The sequence below is a fragment of the Megalobrama amblycephala genome, linkage group LG1 (genome assembly GCF_018812025.1).
Source record: "Megalobrama amblycephala isolate DHTTF-2021 linkage group LG1, ASM1881202v1, whole genome shotgun sequence".
Taxonomy (NCBI): Eukaryota; Metazoa; Chordata; class Actinopteri; order Cypriniformes; family Xenocyprididae; genus Megalobrama; species Megalobrama amblycephala.
In genome coordinates this window covers 75645641-75667504 of record NC_063044.1, presented here as the reverse complement: position 1 = coordinate 75667504, position 21864 = coordinate 75645641, and the positions used below count along the sequence as shown (strand labels likewise).

General features: G+C 36.3%; 2 protein-coding genes across 2 annotated transcripts in view; both read right to left on the bottom strand.

The window, feature by feature from the left end:
* Positions 1-21864, bottom strand: part of LOC125247050 — an 84336-nt gene that overhangs the window by 23860 nt on the left and 38612 nt on the right. The gene's annotated exons all lie outside the window — the stretch shown is intronic.
* LOC125246879 lies at positions 7445-21376 on the bottom strand. Its single transcript, XM_048157975.1, has 20 exons — positions 20629-21376; positions 16591-16911; positions 16177-16521; positions 15962-16087; positions 15821-15850; positions 15541-15570; positions 15136-15156; positions 13119-13142; positions 12684-12707; positions 12491-12520; positions 12329-12352; positions 11689-11718; positions 11272-11298; positions 10912-10941; positions 10555-10590; positions 9811-9849; positions 9083-9130; positions 8636-8665; positions 7928-8099; positions 7445-7486 (listed from the first exon to the last, which is right to left on the bottom strand). Exons 1-19 carry the CDS (start codon positions 20672-20674, stop codon positions 7963-7965), a joined length of 1398 nt encoding a protein of 465 aa, XP_048013932.1. The 5' UTR covers positions 20675-21376; the 3' UTR covers positions 7445-7486; positions 7928-7962.

Sequence of the window (21864 nt, the reverse complement as noted above, 5' to 3'; positions counted from 1 at the left end):
CTTAGTGAGACATTACATGATTTCTGTAGTGTTTTTAGAGCTGTGATCTCACTGTTGAGGTTTGGAAACATGTTACTGATGAGTGTGAGAACTCACAGTTTGACCACAAGAGCAGTGATCATCTCTGAACCCAGTTTAGACTGATGGGAATCTGGACACTAGCATTTATGAGCATTTATATGTCTGAAGCTGAAATCCATGAAACTTGTTTCATAATGGTTTTCAGCTGAACTAAACAGAGCCAGTCCTGATTACTGCAGCTCTGTTCAATCAACACTTAAATACAACTTGAAGTTGGCTGACAGGTCTTACCCGGTAACACACTACACTGTGTAAAAAAAAAAAAAAAAAGGTGAAATGCATGCCAAACATTTAACATTAATGGACATGTTTAGACAGAAAAAGAGAATAGACGAGTAGAAACACAATAACTACAACTGACTTTCAGCCTCAGCCTTAGATGAAATCAACTGCAAAAGAGCAGGAGCCATTTGACCCTGTAGCCCAAGACTGAAGGCTAGGCTGCTGCTGGAAGAGGTGTTAGTGAGGCCAGCAGGGGGCGCTGCTCATCCTGTGCTCTGAGTGAATAGATCCTGAAAGATCAAGTAGATCAAAACTTTATTTGTGCACAATGTGTTTTTAAAATCCTTTAGATTGCCACAACACTGCTGGATCTCATGCTGAAGAATGACAGGGCTACTATAATCAATAATGTAAAATTAATAACATATCATCCAAATAATCATAGAATAGACTCTTATTGAAATCAGATAATCAGGTCACTACATGATGATTACATTTTCTTAAAAATAATTAGCAAACATCAGCTGATCACATTTTCTCTTGTTTTTCCTGCCATAAAAAAATAATGTTATAATGTTACAATAAAGGGTGGAACCAAAAGAGGAGGAGACGAGGGACTGGAGATAGCCAGTAAAAGTGGGGCTGAACGAATGACTGAAGCAATGGATATTCTGTTGTGCGGAACTGAGGAAGAATCTATGATGTGATGTCACAGGATAATCTCTGGTTGACCAATCAAGCGGAGTTGGGCATTTCAAGCTCACCCACATCTGGAAATAGAATTTTTAAGCTGTTTATCCATTTTCTACTTCAGAACCTAAAAACAAAAGCTGGCACCATATTTTCTTGTTTCTGCTTATACAATTTTCAGTTGAAAAATCATATTGTTACTAAAATGGTATATACATTTTATTGTTATATTGTTGCTAAAATGGTAATTTTCCTGGACATTTCTTTCCATTGTGTTTTATGTATTCTTATTATATTCTTGGGGGCAGGGTTATGGAATCTAAAAATCTAATGCATTAATTGATAAAATGATAAAAGTGCATCTATATAAAATATCTGTATGAAATAAAATATTAGTAAATATTTTGTTTTTAGCTGAAAATACATAATAATGTTTACATTTTAGATGTTTCAGTACATCCCAAGCTGTACTTTAGCAGCATCAACCAAAACGCATATATATATATATATATATATATATATATTAGGGGTGTAACGATACGCGTATTCGTATCGAACCGTTCGGTACGAGGCTTTCGGTTCGGTACGCGGTACGCATTATATGTACCGAACGGTTCGTTGGACTAATTAATTACATTTGGAAAATAAAAAAGTTTGTGAAATATAATGTTATGCGTTCAACAAGGTAGCCCAATAACCCAAACGACGTAACAGGCAACGCCCCTGACACCCCCGAAGAAAAAAAAACCACCAACTTATACGTTTATGTTATGCTGCGTTCAAACCGAACGCGTCTGGGGCGTCTGGAGCGTCTGATTTACATGTGGCTACTCAGGCAGGCGCTCGCTCACTCAGTACGCGCTGAAGGCTCTTTGCAAAATGGCTAATGTGTTTAACACATAGACTGTAAAGGTTTAACAGACCAGAAATAGAAGATCGTCCAAATAACCAACAGGTCTGGTGTTTGGGTGCACTTTGGATTCCCTGTAAGCTATATAACATTTTCATTTTTTTTATAAGGAGCTGTTTTTGTTTTATCTCTTTCGAGCGTGAGTTTAAAATATTCTAAACTCCCCCCCAGAGTGAGTTTTTTTTTTTAATGCAACCATTATTTTAGAACGTTTGCCTTTAATGTTTCCATAGGGACGCGTCTTGCGTGTCACTAGCGCTGAGCGCAGCAACAATAACACTGTATGACAGATGGATCGCTATTATTTTGTTTTTCTTTGTTTATTTAAAATATTCACAAACTTGCTTACCATGTTATCAACTATCTGATATTCCGATCCTCAAATATGTGTAAGTGAGTGTGTTTTGTCGTTTAAAAGCCTTTATAAATGATCTTTATCTTGATCTATAACGCGAGATAGGCGCCGCCATCTTAGTTTGCGCTGCAGTTTACAGAGTCCTGTCAGTCGGATTTGCAGCAGGTGAATTCATCATTTTCTCCCGAAATATATGCAAGTAAGTGGCTGGTGAACTGGAAGAATAATAGAGTAAACTTTATAGTTACTTAGGCCCATTATGTGTGTCTGATATGAATAAATATTGGCAAATTGTATATGAATGGATTGTTATTGCTCCTTCCACTGATGTCTGACATCAGTGTGCATTTTATAAACTCTAAATATATTGTTTTAATGGTGCTTATGCGTATATAAATGTCTGAAATCTTAAAAGAATGAACGTTAAAGAACGTTATGTGGCTGAAAACACTGCATAGTTGTGATAAAACGTACCGAACCGTACCGAACCGAACCGTGACACCAGTGTATCGTATCGAACCGAACCGTGAATTTTGTGAACCGTTACACCCCTAATATATATATATATATATATATATATATATATATATATACCTGTAAATGTAACGTTGTGATGTACTCAGATGTTTGCAATCTTTCCCCCTGCTAAAGGTAGCTTTGCACAGGTTGCACACCACCTTTGTTTTGTCTGTACTGCTAACAGTAAAATGAGTCCATATATCACTTCGGTTCCTCTTACCAGATGAAGCTGTGCATGCTTTGTCAGCTGTGGATTGCCATACCTCATCATCCATTTTGTCAACATAAAAGCACAAAAAGATGTTTGTATGTTTTTTTTTTTTTTTCTGAACAAATGTCAATAGTATGGTGTGAATTTTAGGACATTCTCAGACTTCAGTCATACAACGAAAATGGCATCGCATCAGACTGAAAAAGGCTTCAGGTCTTAGGAAAAATGACGGCAGGTCTTGTACAGTTAGGCATCGGAGAAAACAGCCTCAGACTAAAAGACATCAGACATAAAAGCATCAAACGAAATTATTTTTAAGCGATGTCACATGTGCGCAATTTTCTAACTGTTAAATATTACACTAAGTTGTATAAAACAACTTACAAAACAAGAATTTTTACTGCCATTATGAAAATTAATCATGGTTTTATTACAAATAAAAAAAACATGGTTATTTGTCCATTTCATCTGATGCCTTTTAGTCTGAGGTTGTTTTGTCCGATACCTAATTGTACGAGACCTGACACCTGGCGTTGTTTTTCCTGAGACCTGAAGACTTTTAGTCTGAGGCGTGACACCTTTTCATTGTATTCGTTGAGATGTGAGAATGTCCTAAAATGGACACCGTACAATAGCGACTTAATGAAACAGTTGTGTCTTCTCTTCTAGAAGCTGAATGTGGCTGCTTTAATAAGAAAATGCTCATATTGGTCAGAAACTTAACCCCTCCCTCACATTACACATCTGCTTGCCCGCTCTGGGAGAGAGCGAAGACAAAACTAGTGACGCGTATCATATTGTACAAGATGTAATTCAATTAAATAGATATCAAATTGTAGAAAATGTGTGTGATTTAGTATTTCACGTTTTTGTTCATCTTGACAAATCTCTGATTTAGTGATTTGCGCTTATTTCATTCAAAAGTTTACACGCATACTTAATTCACACTCGTTATTGTATAGTGATTTTAGAGGTTTGTGTGTATCCAGCATTATCCCTGTGTTCTGGGTTCAGAGGGGTTTAACTCAGGAACACACTGCTGGGATGTGGAGGTTAAAGAGAGTTACTGGTGGATTCTTGGAGTAACTACAGCATCAAACCAGAGGAAGGGATGTGATTTCTTCAACACTGATGTCTGGAGTGTGGATTATGATGTGGAAGGACTGGATGAACCATGTGGTTTTCCTGTGAAACGTAAGCTTGATCTATATATATATGACCGGATTTGTGTAACTCCGCGTACTTGTAAAAGGTTGCAAATGTGCATTTAAATTTTAAATGCCTGTGTACATGTACGAGTCAGAATAAGTATACTTTGCAAGGCTGTGCGTTCGGCTGTGTGAACGAAGTATATTTTAGATTAAGACTGCAGGACCTCTGCTTTCACTCTGCCATTCCCGAAACTGATCCGATCTCCGATTACGCCACACATTCTGGATTCAAATCAGTGACTAACATAATATCTGTACAGCCCTTATAATAAAAGAACACAAGCTGAACATGGGCTTCTTACAATCGGTTTTTAAAGGAGTCGTAAATAAACAGCAAACCCTTAGGCCCACAGTTTTGATTTCATACATAGCATGTGCTCCTACGTAAGAGAGAAAATACAGAAAAAAATAAATTAACAGTCACAAACCAAAATTCTGAATCATGGTATGGCAAAATTTTGGACCCCAACTAATAAAATACAAACACACACACACAGAATATATATATACAGCTCTGGAAAAAAAAGAGAGCCCACTCCAAGTTCAGAAATCAATGTTAAGTGGTCTCTTAATTTTTTCCAGAGCTGTATATTCTGGAAAATATGAACAATAAATTTGAAAATGGCATTGCTGTATAAGCACCTACAAGCTGAAAAAAGAATTCAGAGAAATGGAGAATTTAATTATTTTATCAAAAAGACAAAAAAAAACTGAGAAAAGAAAGTCAGATCTGTTTGACCCCTTTAGGCATCTGAGGGTTTGGAAAAAAGTAAAGCTCATTATACATGGAAATTTCCTATAGTACTAGAAATCAATGTATAGTTGAACAAACCCAATGAGTTCTTAAGTTAAGATAAAGTTCATGTTACAAAACTGTATTAGTTTCTTTCTTCTGAACACAAAGATGTTTTGAAGAATGTTGGTAACCAGACAATGACAGCAGACACTGGGTCTCATTCACATGCGTACGTACAAATGTGTGCGTATGAACGATTTTAACGAACAAATCACAGTTCACCAAGAATTTCCTAATATAATTTATTCTAAATTTACGTAAACATATGGGAACAACTGAAACCACACATACACATAAAGGACTTTCTCTGTAAGGCCTTATAATGGTGTTAAGAAGTTTCATCCTAACACGACTATAATTATATTGAAGTATGTTTCATTAATTGTATTATACAATCCATATATAAAATAATAATATAATAAAATTATTAAATATTACAATTTCATTCAATCTTTAAAGCTGCATTTTTCCTCTTTGTCGCCATCTCTGTTTGAAACCTGTGATTGCAGTCATATGCGGGAACAGTTATCTGTACATGCGTTGTGCGGCACGACACGACTCCTCAGTGCGAATGAATCTAATGCTTTGCTGTCAGTCACCGCACCGGTGTGGATACTGAACTTCAGAATCACAGACTCTACGTCTTGAAAGTATGACCAATATAAGAATTTCACTGGAAAATATCATCTGAACAAGTAAGTAACATGTCTGCCACTTTTGTTCTGACTGAGGAAAAAAAGCATTAGTTGTACAATAAATCACACTGCCAATGATAATTAAATCTAACGATCTCTTAGCTCGGATCACGCCAAACCGTGCAAATTATTATTACTGTTATACTTTGTTTTTCTTAAATTATTAATGTTTACAACATCAGCATTGCATGACTATGTGTATTTAGTGTGTATTAGTGTATTACCTGTAGATTTTAAAACATTATTACAAGCTTACCGTTGTGAATCAGGCTAAGATAAGGAGATAGTTCTGAACACTAGGCTGGATATGTACTGATTTTGGATAATTTAGAGCCAAAAAAAGGTTCTGGACTGCAGCTTTAAATACATTATATACAGTTAAAGAGTAAGAAAAGCTGCGTTATATCTTCATCTGTGATAATGTCTGACAGCTCTGTAATCCGGGTCGGTATGAAAGCGGTTTATTGTGAGAACTGGTGAGAACGGCACACCTGTCATTGCTCGAGGATCAGGAGAGAGCGCGTCCGCAAACAGCGGCAAGATTTGACACGAGTGACGAAAGGCTGTAAGGAATTGAAGCATGCGCGGAAAGCCCTTATATGGACGTGTTTTATGCAAATGAAGACACACCTCCTTGCACTAGTGTTAATGACATAAAACAGAGATACTGCTGCGGTAAAACACTTCTTTAAAAATAAGTGATATTTCTGACAAAGCTGTGAGAGTCAAAGTAGTGTTATGTTAAGAGTAACACTTTAAAGGTGAGGTATGTAGTGAAACATTAATACGATTATATATGGCTGTGTTTCCCAAAAAGCTTTTCACTGAAAGTGAGAAATGAATCAGTGTCTTAAAGTCTTTCTAGAAGCTTCTGAAAGACTGAGCTAAAATGCTGATGATGTCACAGTGATTGACACTAGTGGGCGTGTCTTATCTCTTCTTCTACTGCTCATTCTCTCCATCCTCGTCTGTTTGGCTGATAGTCGAATGCTTTCTTTTCCTGATGGTTCTGGAAGGAAATCAAAATGAATGTCAATAATTTATCCATCAAATTATCATTAGAAATTAAATGTACAAAATAATTAAAAAAAGAAAATATTGTCAACAACACATTGTTTGGGCACTTGCTCGTTTCTCACAAATGAACATGACATTTATTATATTTCTGAACTCAGGGGCCGTTTACACAACATCATTTTCAACGGAAAAGTGTTTTGGTCATTCATTTACATCACAACAGTGTTTTGGGAGATTGAAAACACAAGCTTATGAAAACGGGTTTCAAAGTGTACAGTTTTGAAACGATGCCTTTACCATCTCCATGAAAACAACAAAAACGTGAATCCGTGAAAACGGTGATGACATGCGCATGCGTATTATGTGTTCACATATTCATATTTCATTTTTGCAAGGTGTTTTTGACAAAGTGACATCGCCATCTACTGGCCAGACACGCGTATTACAACCTTTTTAGTTATTTTCACAGATCCGTGTACAACAGGGGATCGTCATGTAAACATCCCCTCAGTCATGCACCTTCTACAACATGCAAACTCAAATCTAAAGTTTGCATTGACTTTTTCAACACCATTTCTCTCAGTACAAACAATTTGTATTCAGTTACGTTCATTAATGACTATCTGGCAGCTTGTGTTCAGAGGATTTTATTTTAATACATGATGGTGTTTGACATAATCTGAATGTGTTACATCACACACATCAGATCATGATCTTGTTTTCCAACAGAATCTCACCTTCTTTCAGCTCTTTCAGATCATTTTCAGGATCTTTTCCATCTGTTTTAACAACAATCACAGATGAATTAGACAATGAATTTATTAGACATGATGGTCACATGAAAACTAGAAAGAAAAAAATTGAGGTCTAAAACAATAGTTTGTCTGCACACTTTCCAGTTCATACAAATGATCATTTTGTTTCATTTACAGGTCAGTCAGAAGACAGTCAGGTCCAGTCATCAGGAGTCTCGGTCTTTAGTAAAAAGCCTTTGCCAAAATGAAGCAGTGGACTGTAGGCAAACAGGATAGTAGGATTTAAAACCCACTTTCCACTCGGCAGCATGGACATTTTTATTTCAGCGTGATCAGGTTCATGTGGACAAACCTAACAATCGTAACTTTATTTTGTCACATTTCATCACTTTCTCAGGAGCACTTGAATATTACTGAATAAACAAACCCTTCTTCCATTAAAACAATTAAAAGACACCTACTCACCATGTGTGTGACCTCCAGCACGTTTAGTACTGAGGTTACGGATCACAAGGCTCCTGCCTGCCCTTTCTGTCTATGACAGTCCGATCATCACCCATCACTCGGCTTATGGCAGTCTCTGCAACTAAAATGCACCGTTCCCCTTCACCCTTCTCCATCTGTGTGACATCAGCACCTAGAAATAGAGAAATACAAAGAAAAAGTAGACATTAGATCAAGTGTGTGTTTGCATGCGAACCTCAGGGACTGAAATGACCAGGAGATTCAGAGAGATTTACAGACTCAAACTCAAACTACTTAATAATATATCTAAACTACGACATATGCTCTCACTGAAGAATGCAGAACAGTTAGTTCATGCGTTCATGACCTCAAGGCTAGATTACTGTAACGCTCTACTGGGTGGTTGCCCTACTCGCCTAATAAACAAACCCAGCCGGTCCAAATCGCAGCAGCTAGAGTTCTTACTAGAACTAGGAAGTATGACCATATTAGCCCAGTTCTGTCGTCACTGCATTGGCTTCCTGTTAAACATCGTATAGATTTTAAAATCTTGCTAATTACTTACAAAGCACTAAATGGTTTAGCTCCCCAGTACCTGAGCGAGCTCTTAATGCATTATAGTCCTTTAACAAACCTCTTTTTCATTCAACATTAATTGTCGCACAACAAAACACATTTTACGCTTGTTGTTTCAGTTGTAATACTCACATATTTCTTGTTCAGAGATCTCCATTTCATCTGCACAGAGAAATTAGATTATAGTGAATGAATAGATGATGTACAAACGACAGTGATATATACAGTGCTATGTAATGATATACACTTAAAAGAAAGATAATAGGCAAATATTTAAGACTGTCCTTTCAACCCTTAAAAATGTTGTGTGTAGCTTTGCATTTCTTAAACAACCATGTAGGATTATGTATCATGACCATATTCCAGGATGTCAATACAAGATACTGTCCAAAAACAGCACTTCTTAATGGAAATAACATCACAACATTTATTTCCATCAAGAGGTGCATCAATGTTTGTTGAAGATCTTGTATTGACAATGCAAGAGGTGAGCACTCTGTGAAGTCTCCTGCAGCACATCCCGAGGACTGCCTCTGAATATCCCATCACAATATGACAGTCTCTTCAACATAAACACACCTCTCTCCAGCTCTGATCCCCTTGCCTCTACTTCTGTGACATCAGCATCTAGAAACAGAGAAAGACAAAGTAGAGTTTGCATGTGAACATCAGAGATTGAAACCACTACACAAAGATCACTGAAGTGATTTTTATCGGTTTAAAATGCACATGATTTTTGGTCTTCTAACACAAGTGTTCAAATAAAAGCTCAGGAAAACAGTCACAAATGTAGATCAGCAACAGAACAGGGTAAAAGTTTTAGCTGGGTGATTATCACAAAACCATTAAAACACCAACGCGGTAAAGATTTTAAATATAAAATATGTATTTTACTAATTTGTAATATGTAATTTACTAATATAATCAAATAGTATAATGACGACAACACTGTTCTCTACCCTGCACAAATTTAGCAATTTCACCATAGGAATTAATAATTTTAGTATTTTATTGCATTTTCTGTTGAAATTCTCATTTCCGCTACTTATGTATAATTACTGCAGCAGGTGTTCATTTTATGTTAATTTAATAAATGCAAAACATAGTAGTTTGATTTGTAATTCACATGAAGAATATACATTATGTTCTTTCAGGTTTGCTACATAATTTTGATGTTTAGTTTGTGTTTAATTAAATGTTTAGTTTAATTCAGTGGTTTAGTTTGTGAGAAATATCAGAAAAAATATCAATTATCTGAAGTAATTGAAAGCATGCATTGCACTTGCTGTTTCAGCAGTAATGCTTACGTGTTTCTGGTTCAGAGGTCTCTGCTTCACCTGTCAAAGCTGCACATAAAACACAGAGAGATTTGATTATAAGTGAGTGATCAGATGAACGTGACAGAACTAAACACTGAGACGACACTGTGTGATTCTTCCTGTGCTTCTAATAAACACTTCATCATCTGCATCTTCTTTTATATTTTGAGTGTGAACATTAGTTAAATCTATCGTTAATGTGAATTAACATTAAACAACATCAGCAGCTGTTTGACCCCACCTGTTTTATTTAGCTCAACTATTGTTTACTATTTACTATATTGCTTGCTTAAAATGAAATGAACATTTATCATTAATATGTTTAAAAAAAGAACATTTATCAATACGGTTAATAAATAAAAGTTAAATAATACACATTTCTTAAATTTCTTATTAATAAATGTCAATGTTTATCATTGCCTCTAGTAATTATGTGTCTGATGTTAAATTTCCAGCCTATTTTGGGCTCAATTTAAGCCAGAAATATAGTAAACATAGCTAAGTTAAATAAAACTGCCCAGTAATTAAAGCATTTAACCCAACTGCTGGGTCAAAACAGCCCAGTCGCTGTCCATATTTGACCCAACTTAGGTTGTTTTTAACCCAGCATTTTTTAGAAAATGTTTTGCTTCAAACAGACGTGTGCTTTATTGTCTGAAGGATGCATGCATGCAGGCAGCCATTCATCGATAGGGAACTCGTTTTACTCTTGCCGTCAGCAGGAATACTTACGCTGCAGCTCTGGTTGTTCAGGTTTCTTATCTTCACCTGTCACAGAGAAACAGAGAAACGAGGATATTATGAGTGAATGAACAGATGAAGAAACACTGAGAAGATACTGCGAGATTCTTCACGAGCTTCTAATAATCGCTTCATCATCTGCATGATTTTATATTAATGATCAGTAACGATTACAGTAATGTGTGTGTGTGTGTGTGTGTGTGTGTGAACATTAGTTAAATCCATCACTAACATGAATTATAAATACACAATACTTTTCACAGCAATGGATTTAAATATTTTTCACATTAGTTCAGGAGAGTTTCACGCCTATGGCGTCTTAATGTTAAACTCTACTGTGATACTTACATACTTTCTTTATTTTGTCAGCAATCTCGGCTTCATGACGCAGCAGCATGTAGAAACAGAAATGAGGAGATTATAAGTTATTGAACTTGTCAGTAACACTGAGTGATCGTGAGCTTCTAACAATCACATCATGAGTTTATATTAATGATGTGTAACCACTACAGTAATGTTGCATGTGATTCAGTCATGAGTATTTTATTAATGTCATGCAGCTCAATACTGGACAATCACACACATCTCTCACAAGCAGAACATGGAGTGAAAAATCATAAATATCAAAATCATTTGACATTTGAACTTTATTCTGCTGAAGCACAATCATGCTTATAATTCTTTGGCTGCATCAGTTTTAATACTTACACAGTCGTTCTGAGATCTTCTCTTCTTCTGTCCCAGCAGCACACAGACAGAGAAATGAGGAACTTTTTGATTATAGTGAGTGATCAGATGAACATGACAGAAACACTGACACACAGTGCAGATAACACTCAAAATAAGTCAAGACTATGATTTTAAGCCAGTTGGCACTACATTTCTGCAGTTCTGTGAGCTTCAATAGCACTAACACAGATCTTAATTTATTTATTTTTAAATCAGCATTTTAGCAACCAGTGACAATTACTGTAATAATGATAATAGTCGTCAGTATATTAATATCATGCAGCGCGATACTGGATAATCATAGAACTTGAGGTGAACATTATAAATATTGAGTCTACTATAAATATTAAAATCCACTGTAGCACAATACAGCTCTGAATCAGCTGGAATACTCACGCAGTTGCTCTAGTTGTTTAGATATCTCCGCTTCACATCAGCAGCACATGGAAACAAAAATGAATGAACAGATGAAGATGATAGAAACACTGAGAAGAAACTGTGTGACTCTGCATAAGCTTCTAATAATCACTTCATCATCTGCATGACTTTATATTAATGATCCCTAACAATTACAGAAATGTTGTGTGTGAATTAATATTTTGTTTTGAAATTACTTCAGTGATGATGCGTCACTGAATGGTGAATTATTGACTATGAAAAATTATTATTCATTTAAGCTGTCACATCTATAATCCTTTGCCATCTCATCCTGGACTGCATTTCCCATAACCCATTGCCCAGACTCATTGTGCCTGATTCCCTTCAGGTGTTTCTCTGCCTACACAAGTCCTGTCCTGTCTTGCTTGTGTTTCTGAGCTCTCGCTGCGATTGCCTGTATAATAGTTTTGATCTTCTGCCTGGTTTTCTGGACTTCAATGTTTGCCTGTGTTTTGGGCTCATGTTTCCATTGTTTGCCCTGTGGTTTTGACCTTTTTCCTGCTATTTTGAATACGATTGTGGATACCCTTAGCTGCATGTTCTCAGCACTTGTCTCAGAGCAGTTTGTTTCTCTTGCTGTATCAGCTGTGAAACTTACACATTTCTTTCTCACAGTTCCCAGCTTCGTGTTACAGCCGCACATAGAAACAGAAATAAGGAGATTATTAGTGAGCCATCAGATGAAGACGTCAGAAACACTTAAGAGGATACTGTGTGATTCTTCATATCACTTTTCCTTTGTATCGGCTGTAATACTTACACATTTTCTTTAGTTTTTCAGAGATCTTTGCTTCATGTTGCAGCAGCACATAGAAACAGAAATGAGGAGATTATAATTGAATGAACAAATAAATACATTATATATATACAGAATTAACATCTTATATATTTGAAATATAAAATAGCACAATAAAGCTCATTTTTACTTTGACTGTATCAGTTTTAATACTTACATAATTCTTTTTCACAGCCCTCCGCTTCATGTCACAGCAGCACACAGAAACAGAAATGAGGAGATTATGAGTGAACAGATGAAGAAACACTGAGAAGACACTGTATGATAATCTGCATGACATAATCTTAATGGTCTGTACAAATTACAGTCATGTTGTGTGTGTTAAAGTCACCATTTTTAAGCAATACTATATATTTTATATAATAATATATTTTATATCTGCAGTCAAATGCTCCGAACAAACATAATCCTCTTATGTGCGTTATATGCACTATTCACTTGTTCCTTTTTTCATATTTTTTTATTTTGTTTTATACATTCCAAACTACTTTTCAAAATGTGTAATGCACTAGACACACAGACATGCAAAAATGGTTTTCATAGTACATGTATGAACTATTGTTTCACATGCTGCATCAGTTTTAACACTTACCCAGTTCTTTTTCATTGATCTCGGCTTCATGTCACACCAGCACATAGAAACAGAAATGAGGAGATTATGAATGAACAGATGAACATGAAACACTGAGAAGATACTGTGTGATTATTCATGAGCTTCTAACAATCACTTTATCATCTGCATGACTTTATATTAATGATCAGTGAAAATTAGGCTACACTAAATTTCTATGCATGACCAGCAGTTAAATCCATCAATGTGATTTAACAAGATTTAAAGCCAAGTCAGAGCCAGCAGGAATGTCCACAATGTCACAAAGAGGAACCAGGGAGGGTCAGTTGGGTTCAACCAGAGAGGCTCAGGCAGGTCTGGAGTCCTAGCACAAAACCAGGGCGTGACTGGAGGGACACACTGGCTGAGGGACTGGAGTCCTGGCTGTGTTTGGGCGGACAAAGCAGGGCAAGCAGCAAGAACAGTACCGGCTTGGCAGGCAGAGGGTGGAGCCAGCAGTGAAGACATCAAGGGTGGAGTCTGCTCGACAGGCATTAAGGGCGGAGCCTGCTTGGCCAGTCCCGGGGCGGTGCAGCGGTGGGCTCTGGGATGGCCACCGGGCCTACGGCAGGCTCTGGGTTTGTCTCCAGGCCATGAGGGATGTAGGAAGACTTCTTTCTCCTCTTCCTCCGTTTGTGAGGGCGAGGTGGTGGCATTGAGTGCCTCAGGGATGACGCACTTTTGTAGGCAAAACCCGGAAGCGAGTTAGCATTTTAGGGCTTCCGGTTCCAACGCAGTCAAGTCTATGGGTTTTTTGAATGGGTTTTTGCTAAATCGCCTGAAATACTGTAAGGTCTGTGGTTAACAAAGCCTCTGAATATTTTCACGTTTTGATCTATGACATAAATCACACCAGTTATAACCCACTTGTGATTTTTAAACCTTTACTGTGTCTTAAAATCGGCGGTTGCTAACAAATTGCTAAAAGGGACTGCTTCCTTTGGCGGGGACTTTACACGTCATCATGATAAACAGGACATTTGGACAGCATTTCTCATGAAAAAGTGGATAAGTATTCATAACAGCACAGATCATAATCAGTGAGCATGTTTTTAAATAATGTTGTTTTCTAAATAAAGTTTGAGGACGCTTGGTGGTGACGACGTTGATCCGCGACCATGATGTGCTGTAGTCTGTTTATAGCCTACTGTTAGCTTTTTATATCTGACGACTTTATTTAGGCTTCAAAATGTATTTATGTTGTGTTAACTTGTAAAGATTATCTTGATAGACAAAACGTGTAAGTGTCATAACCCTTTGTTAAACACAGAGCTTATTTTCTGCGATTTTCCAAAAGTATATGGGAAAAATGCATAGGCTTTCAACCGAGGGAACCCGTGCGCTGCTAACTTCCGGGTTGGCCTACAAAAGCACATCATCCCTGAGGCACTCTATTGAGCTTACCTCCCCTAGATGCATTGCAGCGTTTTCAGCCGCCTCTGGGGGTGCTGCAATGTCTTCAGCCGTCTCAGCGAAGGCCTGAGTCTATTCACGTCATGCCTGCCACGCCAGAGTTTCTTATATTTGGCCTTCAGAACTTTTTGACATCAGACCTGCCAAGCCAGAGACTGTTCACATCATGCTTGCCAAACCTGAGCTTCTTTACATGATGTTCACCAAGACTGAGTTTCTTCACATCATGGCCGCCACATCAGAGCCCTCTGGAAAGATCCCTCCCCCCCCAAAACTGCCTCCGCTCCACCACCCTCATGAACTTTTGGGGTTGGGTTTTTGTTTGTTTGGGTTTATGTTAATGTTTACTGTCACAGTCATGTTTTGTCATGTGATCCCCTTGTCATCATGTGATCATTTATTGTGCTTCCCCTTGTTTGTGTCATGTTGTCATTGGTCAATTGTCTTAATCATGTTCACAGGTTTGTCTTGTTTAGTCATTAGTCTTCTGTTCTTCAAGCTTGCCTCCAGTGGATTGTGTTTTTATATTAAACTTTACTTTTAAACGATAACAGTTTTCTCTTGCTGTATCAATTTTAATACTTACACAATTGTTTAGAGAGCTTTGCTTCATATCACAGCAGCACATAGAAACAGAAAAGAGGAGATTAGAAATGAGTGATCAGGTGAACATGACACAAATGAGAAAAACAGCACAGAAAAACATTAAATTAAATAAAAAGATAATTGCAACTTTTTATCACACAAATCTGACTTTGTTCTCAGAATTGCAAGGTAATATCTTAGAATGTCAAAGTTGAGATATAAACTTACAATTTCGAGAAAAAGGTTTTTTTTCTCATAATTTGACTAACAATTGCAATTGCAAGAAAAAAAAGTCACATTTGAGAGTCTTTAGTCATGCAATTCTGACTTTATAATCAGATTATGTTTTTAAACAATTCTGTAGCACAATAAAGCTAAATGTTCCTTCGATTGTATTAATACTTACACAGTTGCTCTAGTTGTTTGGAGATCTTCGCTTCATGTCACAGCAGCACATAGAAACAGAAATGAGATTATAAGTGAGTTTGTTGTAAATTCAGCATTTAAATCAGAGCAATTCAGTCATGAGTATAATGTCATGCAGTTCAATACTGAATAATCACACTTCATTACTGCACTGAATCAAACACAAGCAGAACTTGTGGTAAAAATTATAAATATTGACTATGACAAATCCTATAATACATTTAAAATCTACTGTAGCTCAATACAGCTGGAATACTTACGCAGTTGCTCTAGTTGTTTAGAGAACTTCGCTTCATGTCAGCAGCACATCGAAACAAAAATGAATGAACAGATGAAGATGTCAGAAACACTGAGAAAATAATGTGCGATTCTTAGTGATTCTTCATTTTTGTATGACTTACACATTAGTTTATTTAGTTTAGAATCACTGCGTCGACAATAAATCCCAACACCAGCACCAGCAGCAGCAGCCACCAGCAGCATAATAACACATATCCCCGCTATAGCGCCTGGAGATATACCTGGTACTGTAATGATACAGACAAACCTGAATTATCTAACTGAATTTCTAAAGTATAGTGTTTTATAGTTGCACTGAAGGAATACATCAACTCACCAGAGACAGTAACAGTGAATCTTTTGAACAAAATCCTTCTGTCACTGATGATCTTTAGTCTAAATTCTCCAGCATGTTCAGTTTCAATGTCACTGATGGTCAGAGATCCAGTCCTGCTGTCCATCTTCAGTCTGTCTCTGAATCTCCCATTGTCACCATCATAGTACAAGGTCTGATTGTTATCTGCATCACCTTTAGCGATGAGAGATCCTTCAGCTCCAAATCTCCACAGTATCAGATCATGTTTCTGTAGGTCAGTATCAGTGTGTAGGGTCTCAGAGTTTCCCTTTGTGGCTAACAATGCCTTTATTTCATCTTTATCTTCAACAGACCTGAGTGGAGAATCTGCAAAAACAATATCTCAATCCCATAACTGTTGAATAATTCAGCTTGCATATTCTCAGTTTTACTCACCTTGCACAATAACTTTGAATGTCTTGGATTTGGTCCCTACACTGCTGATACTCTTTACTTTATATTCACCAGAGTGTTTGATTCTGATATTCCAGATGTTGAAAAATCCAGTTTGATCCAGATAAATTCTATCACTAAACATCAACTTCACATCACTATATTCAACTTTTCCAGTTGCTCTGTTGATTGTTGCGATGCTATTATCATTAAATTTCCACTCTGTTAGACCATCTTTCTGGGTTTCAATAAAATCAGTCTGTAGAGTAAGAGAATCTCCCTCGATCACGGTCTTCACTTCATCTGGATCAACATCAAACACACCTGCAGAACAAACGGAAACATGTTACGTTTATTCATTCACCATATGCTTTACCTTTTATTAAAAATAAACAATTGCCAGAAAAATAAAAATGTTAAAGGGATAGTTCACCCAAAAATGAAAGTTCTCTCATCATTTACTTAACTTATACAGGTGCTAGTCATATAATTAGAATATTGTGAAAAAGTTCATTTTTTTATTGTAAATTATTTTTAAAAATTAAACTTTCACATATTCTAGATTCCCTACATGTAAAGTAAAAAATTTCAAAAGTTTTTTTTTATTAAATTTTGATGATTAGAGCGTACAGCTCATGAAAGTCCAAAATCCAGTATCTCAAAATATTAGAATATTTCCTAAGATCAATCAAAAAATGGATTTTCAAAACAGAAAAGTTCAAGTTCTTTAAAGTATGTTCATTTGTGCACTCAATACTTGGTCGGCAGCACATATTACAGCAAATGACTTGCTCCTAGCACAAATTACAGCATCAGTGAAGTGTGGCATGGAAGTGATCAGCCTGTGTCACTGCTGAGGCACTATTGAGCCTTCAGATCATCTGTATATTGTTGGATCCACTGTTTCTCATCTTTCTCTTGAAAATATCCCATAGATTCAGGGGTCAGGCATGTTGGCTGGCCAATAAAGCACAGTAATATCATGGTCAGCAAACCACTTGGAAGTGGTTTTTGCACTGTGGGCAGGTGCTAAAGTCCTGCTGGAAAAGGAAATCAGCATCTCCATAAAGCTTGTCAGCAGATGGAAGCATAAAGTGCTCAAAAATCTCCTGGAAGATGGCTGCATTGACTTTGCACTTGATAAAACACAATGGACCAACACCAGCAGACGTCACTGCCCCCCAAATCATTACTAACTTCAGAAACTTCACACTAGACTTCAAGCAGCTTTTATTCTGTGCCTCTCCAGTCTTCCTTCAGACTCTGGGACCATGATTTCAACATGAAATGCAAAATTTACTTTTATCTGAAAAGAGGACTTTCGACCACTGTTCACTGTCCAGTTCTTTTTCTCCTTAGCCCAGGTAAGATGCTTCTGACGTTGTTTCTGTTTCAGGAGTGGCTTGGTAGTCCTTTTCCTGAAGATGTCTGAGTGTGGTGGCTCTTGATGCGCTGACTCCGGCTTCATTCGACTCATTGTGAAGCTCTCCCAAGTGTCTGAATCGGCTTTACTTGACAGTATTCTCAAGCTTGTGGCCATCCCTGTTGCTTGTGCACCTTTGCCTACCCAATTTCTTCCTTCTAGTCAACTTTGCATTTAATATGCTTTGATACATCACTCTGTAAACAGCCACCACATTCAGTAATGACCATCTGTGACTCTCTTTGTGGAGGGTGTCAATGATTGTCTCCTGGACCATTGCCAAGTCAGCAGTCTTCCCCATTAGTGTGGTTTCAAAGAACAAGAGATACCTGGAATTTATACTGTAGGGATGGTCATTTAATGAAACTCAAATGTAAATATTCTAATATTTTGAGATACTGGATTTTGGACTTTCATTAGCTGTACGCTCTAATCAACAAATTAAAAAAAAAAAAAAAAAAAAAACTTTTGAAATGTTTTACTTTACACGTAGGTAATCTAGTATAAATGAAAGTTTCATTTTTTAAAATAATTTACAATAAAAAAATTAATTTTTTCACAATATTCTAATTATATGACCAGCACCTGTATGTTGTTCCAATCCTGTATGAGTTTATTTGTTCTGATATTTTGAAGAATGCTGGTAACCAAATGTTGGCCATAGTATTTTTTTCCCCTTCTACGGAAGTCAATGGCCAACGTTTGGTTACCAGCGTTCTTCAAAATATCTTCTTTTAATTCATCGGAATAAATTTCATAATTTTCTGTCTTGTTTTGAAAGGAATTTAACACTTTTATTCAGAAAGAATGTGTTAAATTGATCAAGTGATAATAAAGGCTTCTATTGTCAGAAAATATTTCTATTTTAAATAGATTTTGTTCTTTTAAACTTTATTCATCGTTAAATCCTGAAAAAAAGCAACACAGGTTCCAATAAAATATTAAGCAGCACAACTATTTCAGAAATTGATAATAAATCAGCATATTAGAATGATTTCTGAAGGATTATGTCAAATTGAAGACTGGAGTAATGATGCTGAAAATTCAGATTTGCACCACAGAAATAAATTATATTTTAAAGTATGTTAAAATAGAAAACCGTTATTTTAAATTGTAAAAATATTTCACAATATTATTAATATTTTTACTGTATTTTTTTATCAAATAATGCAGGCTTGATGAGCATAAGAGACTTCTTTCACAAAGAATTCACCAATAGTAATGTGTCCAATATCATATGTAATGTTTTCTGCATTGAGCCTCACGGCATGTGTCCACATGTCTCACTAACAATATGATCTAACCAGTACAACAGGTTGAGCGCTGCAAAAGAATCATCTGCGATGCTGTTTGCTGATGTTCGTTTGAACTACGGTTTCGGGAAACACAGAATCGTTTAACTATGTTTGAACTTTTGATAAGCGCATCCTTGTTTGTATAGTAGAGAGAGGAGCTCTCAACAGTTTGCTAACCAGGAAAACTTGCTGAATTCAGTAAATTTGGCAGATTTTAATTTACCAGATCAATAGTACTGCACAATAGATAGATCAATAGATAGCACACATATATCTCGGAAAGTGTTGCTCATCTGCAATATGTCTATAGGACGTTTCCTAAACATTTAGAAGATGTCTTTAAGATGTGTATGATATAGAATGTATGTAAAACTGACATCTTAAAGATGTTTGTAAACAGCAGATTCTTTCCAGATGAAGTGATTTTTAACAGATGTAAAAGAATGGTATCTGAGGGACCGTCTGCAAAGTGCAAAACCCGAAAAAATAGTCAACTTTAATGTTACACACTGTAGTGTCACCAAATTCAGTTTACACATCAATGGTCTCCTATTGGTTTTTGCACATTTTTGTTTTTATTAAGAAAAATATTCAATATCTTCACTGTTATGCAGTGCAATGCCATCAAATCCAGTCCACACAACATCGCTGTCCAGCTGGTTATACTACAAAACTTACTATGAAAATGTGTTTTTGCATAATTTTTATTTACAATTTGTAATGTATTTAATTTTTAAATACAATCAGTTAATTGTTGTACATCAGGATGTGTGAACTGAATTTGGTGAATGTGTTAAAGTTATGTTACTGAATATTTTTCATAATAAAAACTCATACAAAATTACGTTTAAACTAAATTATGTAGCATAATAAGTAGGAGACCTGATGTGTAAACTGAATATAGCGGCACTATTTTTTTAGTAAAGTTTTTCGGGATTTGCACTTTGCAGACGGTTCCTCCGGACTCCTCTCTCAGCCGCTCGTACATTGCAGAGGAAGGGTCGTTATGAAATTAGATTGTAGCTCGTTGTATGTATATATTTATGTAGTAACAAAGTTATTGATCCCGGTAATTCGAATCTGTTGCCAACTTTACTAAACTAGTTTCCTTTCAAGCAGAACATTGTGTTTGGAGGATAATTCCTTAAAAATTCTCCTCTATATTTTAAATGAATGAGTCGAGCACATCATCAGTCTTGAAGGTAATGCGTACATCACATGCACTTAGTAGTTTTACATGACAAGCCTTTGCATTTGAAGAAAGCACACCTGACAGGGACAAAGTGAAACCGAAAGCATTAAAATCTGAATTCAAACACTTACCCTCTATGACGAAGAAGCACACACACATAGTAAACGCGCTCTTCATGTTGTTGTGAAACTGAGTTAAATAAGGACGATTGTGTCTGTGTTGAAGAAGCGTCTCGCTGTCTACTTGGATGTGTTTTGGGACTTTGAGATTTCTGGACCGCGCCCATCGCCGAAATCCCGCATATTGCGTCTGCGCAATCGCTCTGGTTCTGGACTGCCTTGAATGTAGTTTGGGAAGAGCTGGGAATACAAGATGTCCTGTATGCGCGAGTCCGATATGCGGCACGGCTCTTTATAGCCTCCGCGGAGCCGATCGCGGCCACTCTAGTCAAAGCTTGCGTTTACACCAGCTGCAGCGCGGCGCGTTTCAGAAGCATCGCCGCGCCGCTTCACTAAAGACAGGCGCCGCGTCCAAGCCGCACAGCAGAACAAAACCTCACATAACTGAAAATACAAGCCTGATTCACTCTAATGTTTACAAATAAAAATAAAAACATACTTTAAAGTAAAAAGTAGTGCATAAAAAAAGTAGTGTTACTTCATAAAATGTTAAACGATTTTGTTAATTTTTAAAGCTATGTTTAGAGAAAATGTACACAGTTTTAGTTAAATGTATTTATTTCTACTCTAAAAACAAAAAGTCACTATCTTATTAGGCTCAAAGTTGAATTAATGAATGAAAAGACAAAAGTTATCTTAGGTTAACTTTGTGTTACACACATTTGTATACAACTGTACATATTTGACCCAATTTGCCTATATAACAGAGTTGACAGATTTTTATGCATATGCAAAATTAATATATATATATATATATATATATATATATATATATCTTACAAATTTAAGATCAGAAAATGATAAAAAAAATTAACATTTAAAGTGTGTTTTATGAAAATAAAAAAGTTTAATTCCTTGATAGTTTTTGAACCTCATAGCAGGTTGTTTTTTCTGGTTTAATGTGTTTAAGATTATTGCTTGATTGTCAAAATAATAAAGCTGTTGTACTTTTGGTATCTATGTCTCTGGCCTTAATTTCAACACCACGCTCCTGTGTGCCCTTTGAATGCGGTTAATTCATAAGTATTAATATTTCCCTGGTTAACAGGGTGGGTTAGTCAGCTGTATTTATAGTGTTCTCATTACGACATTTTACTTTAGTAAACTGTCTTATCTAAAGTATACTAGAAAAGGTAGCAAAATTTCTCTATGTAACCATACTATGTTATTATTGAATGAATTTGTTGT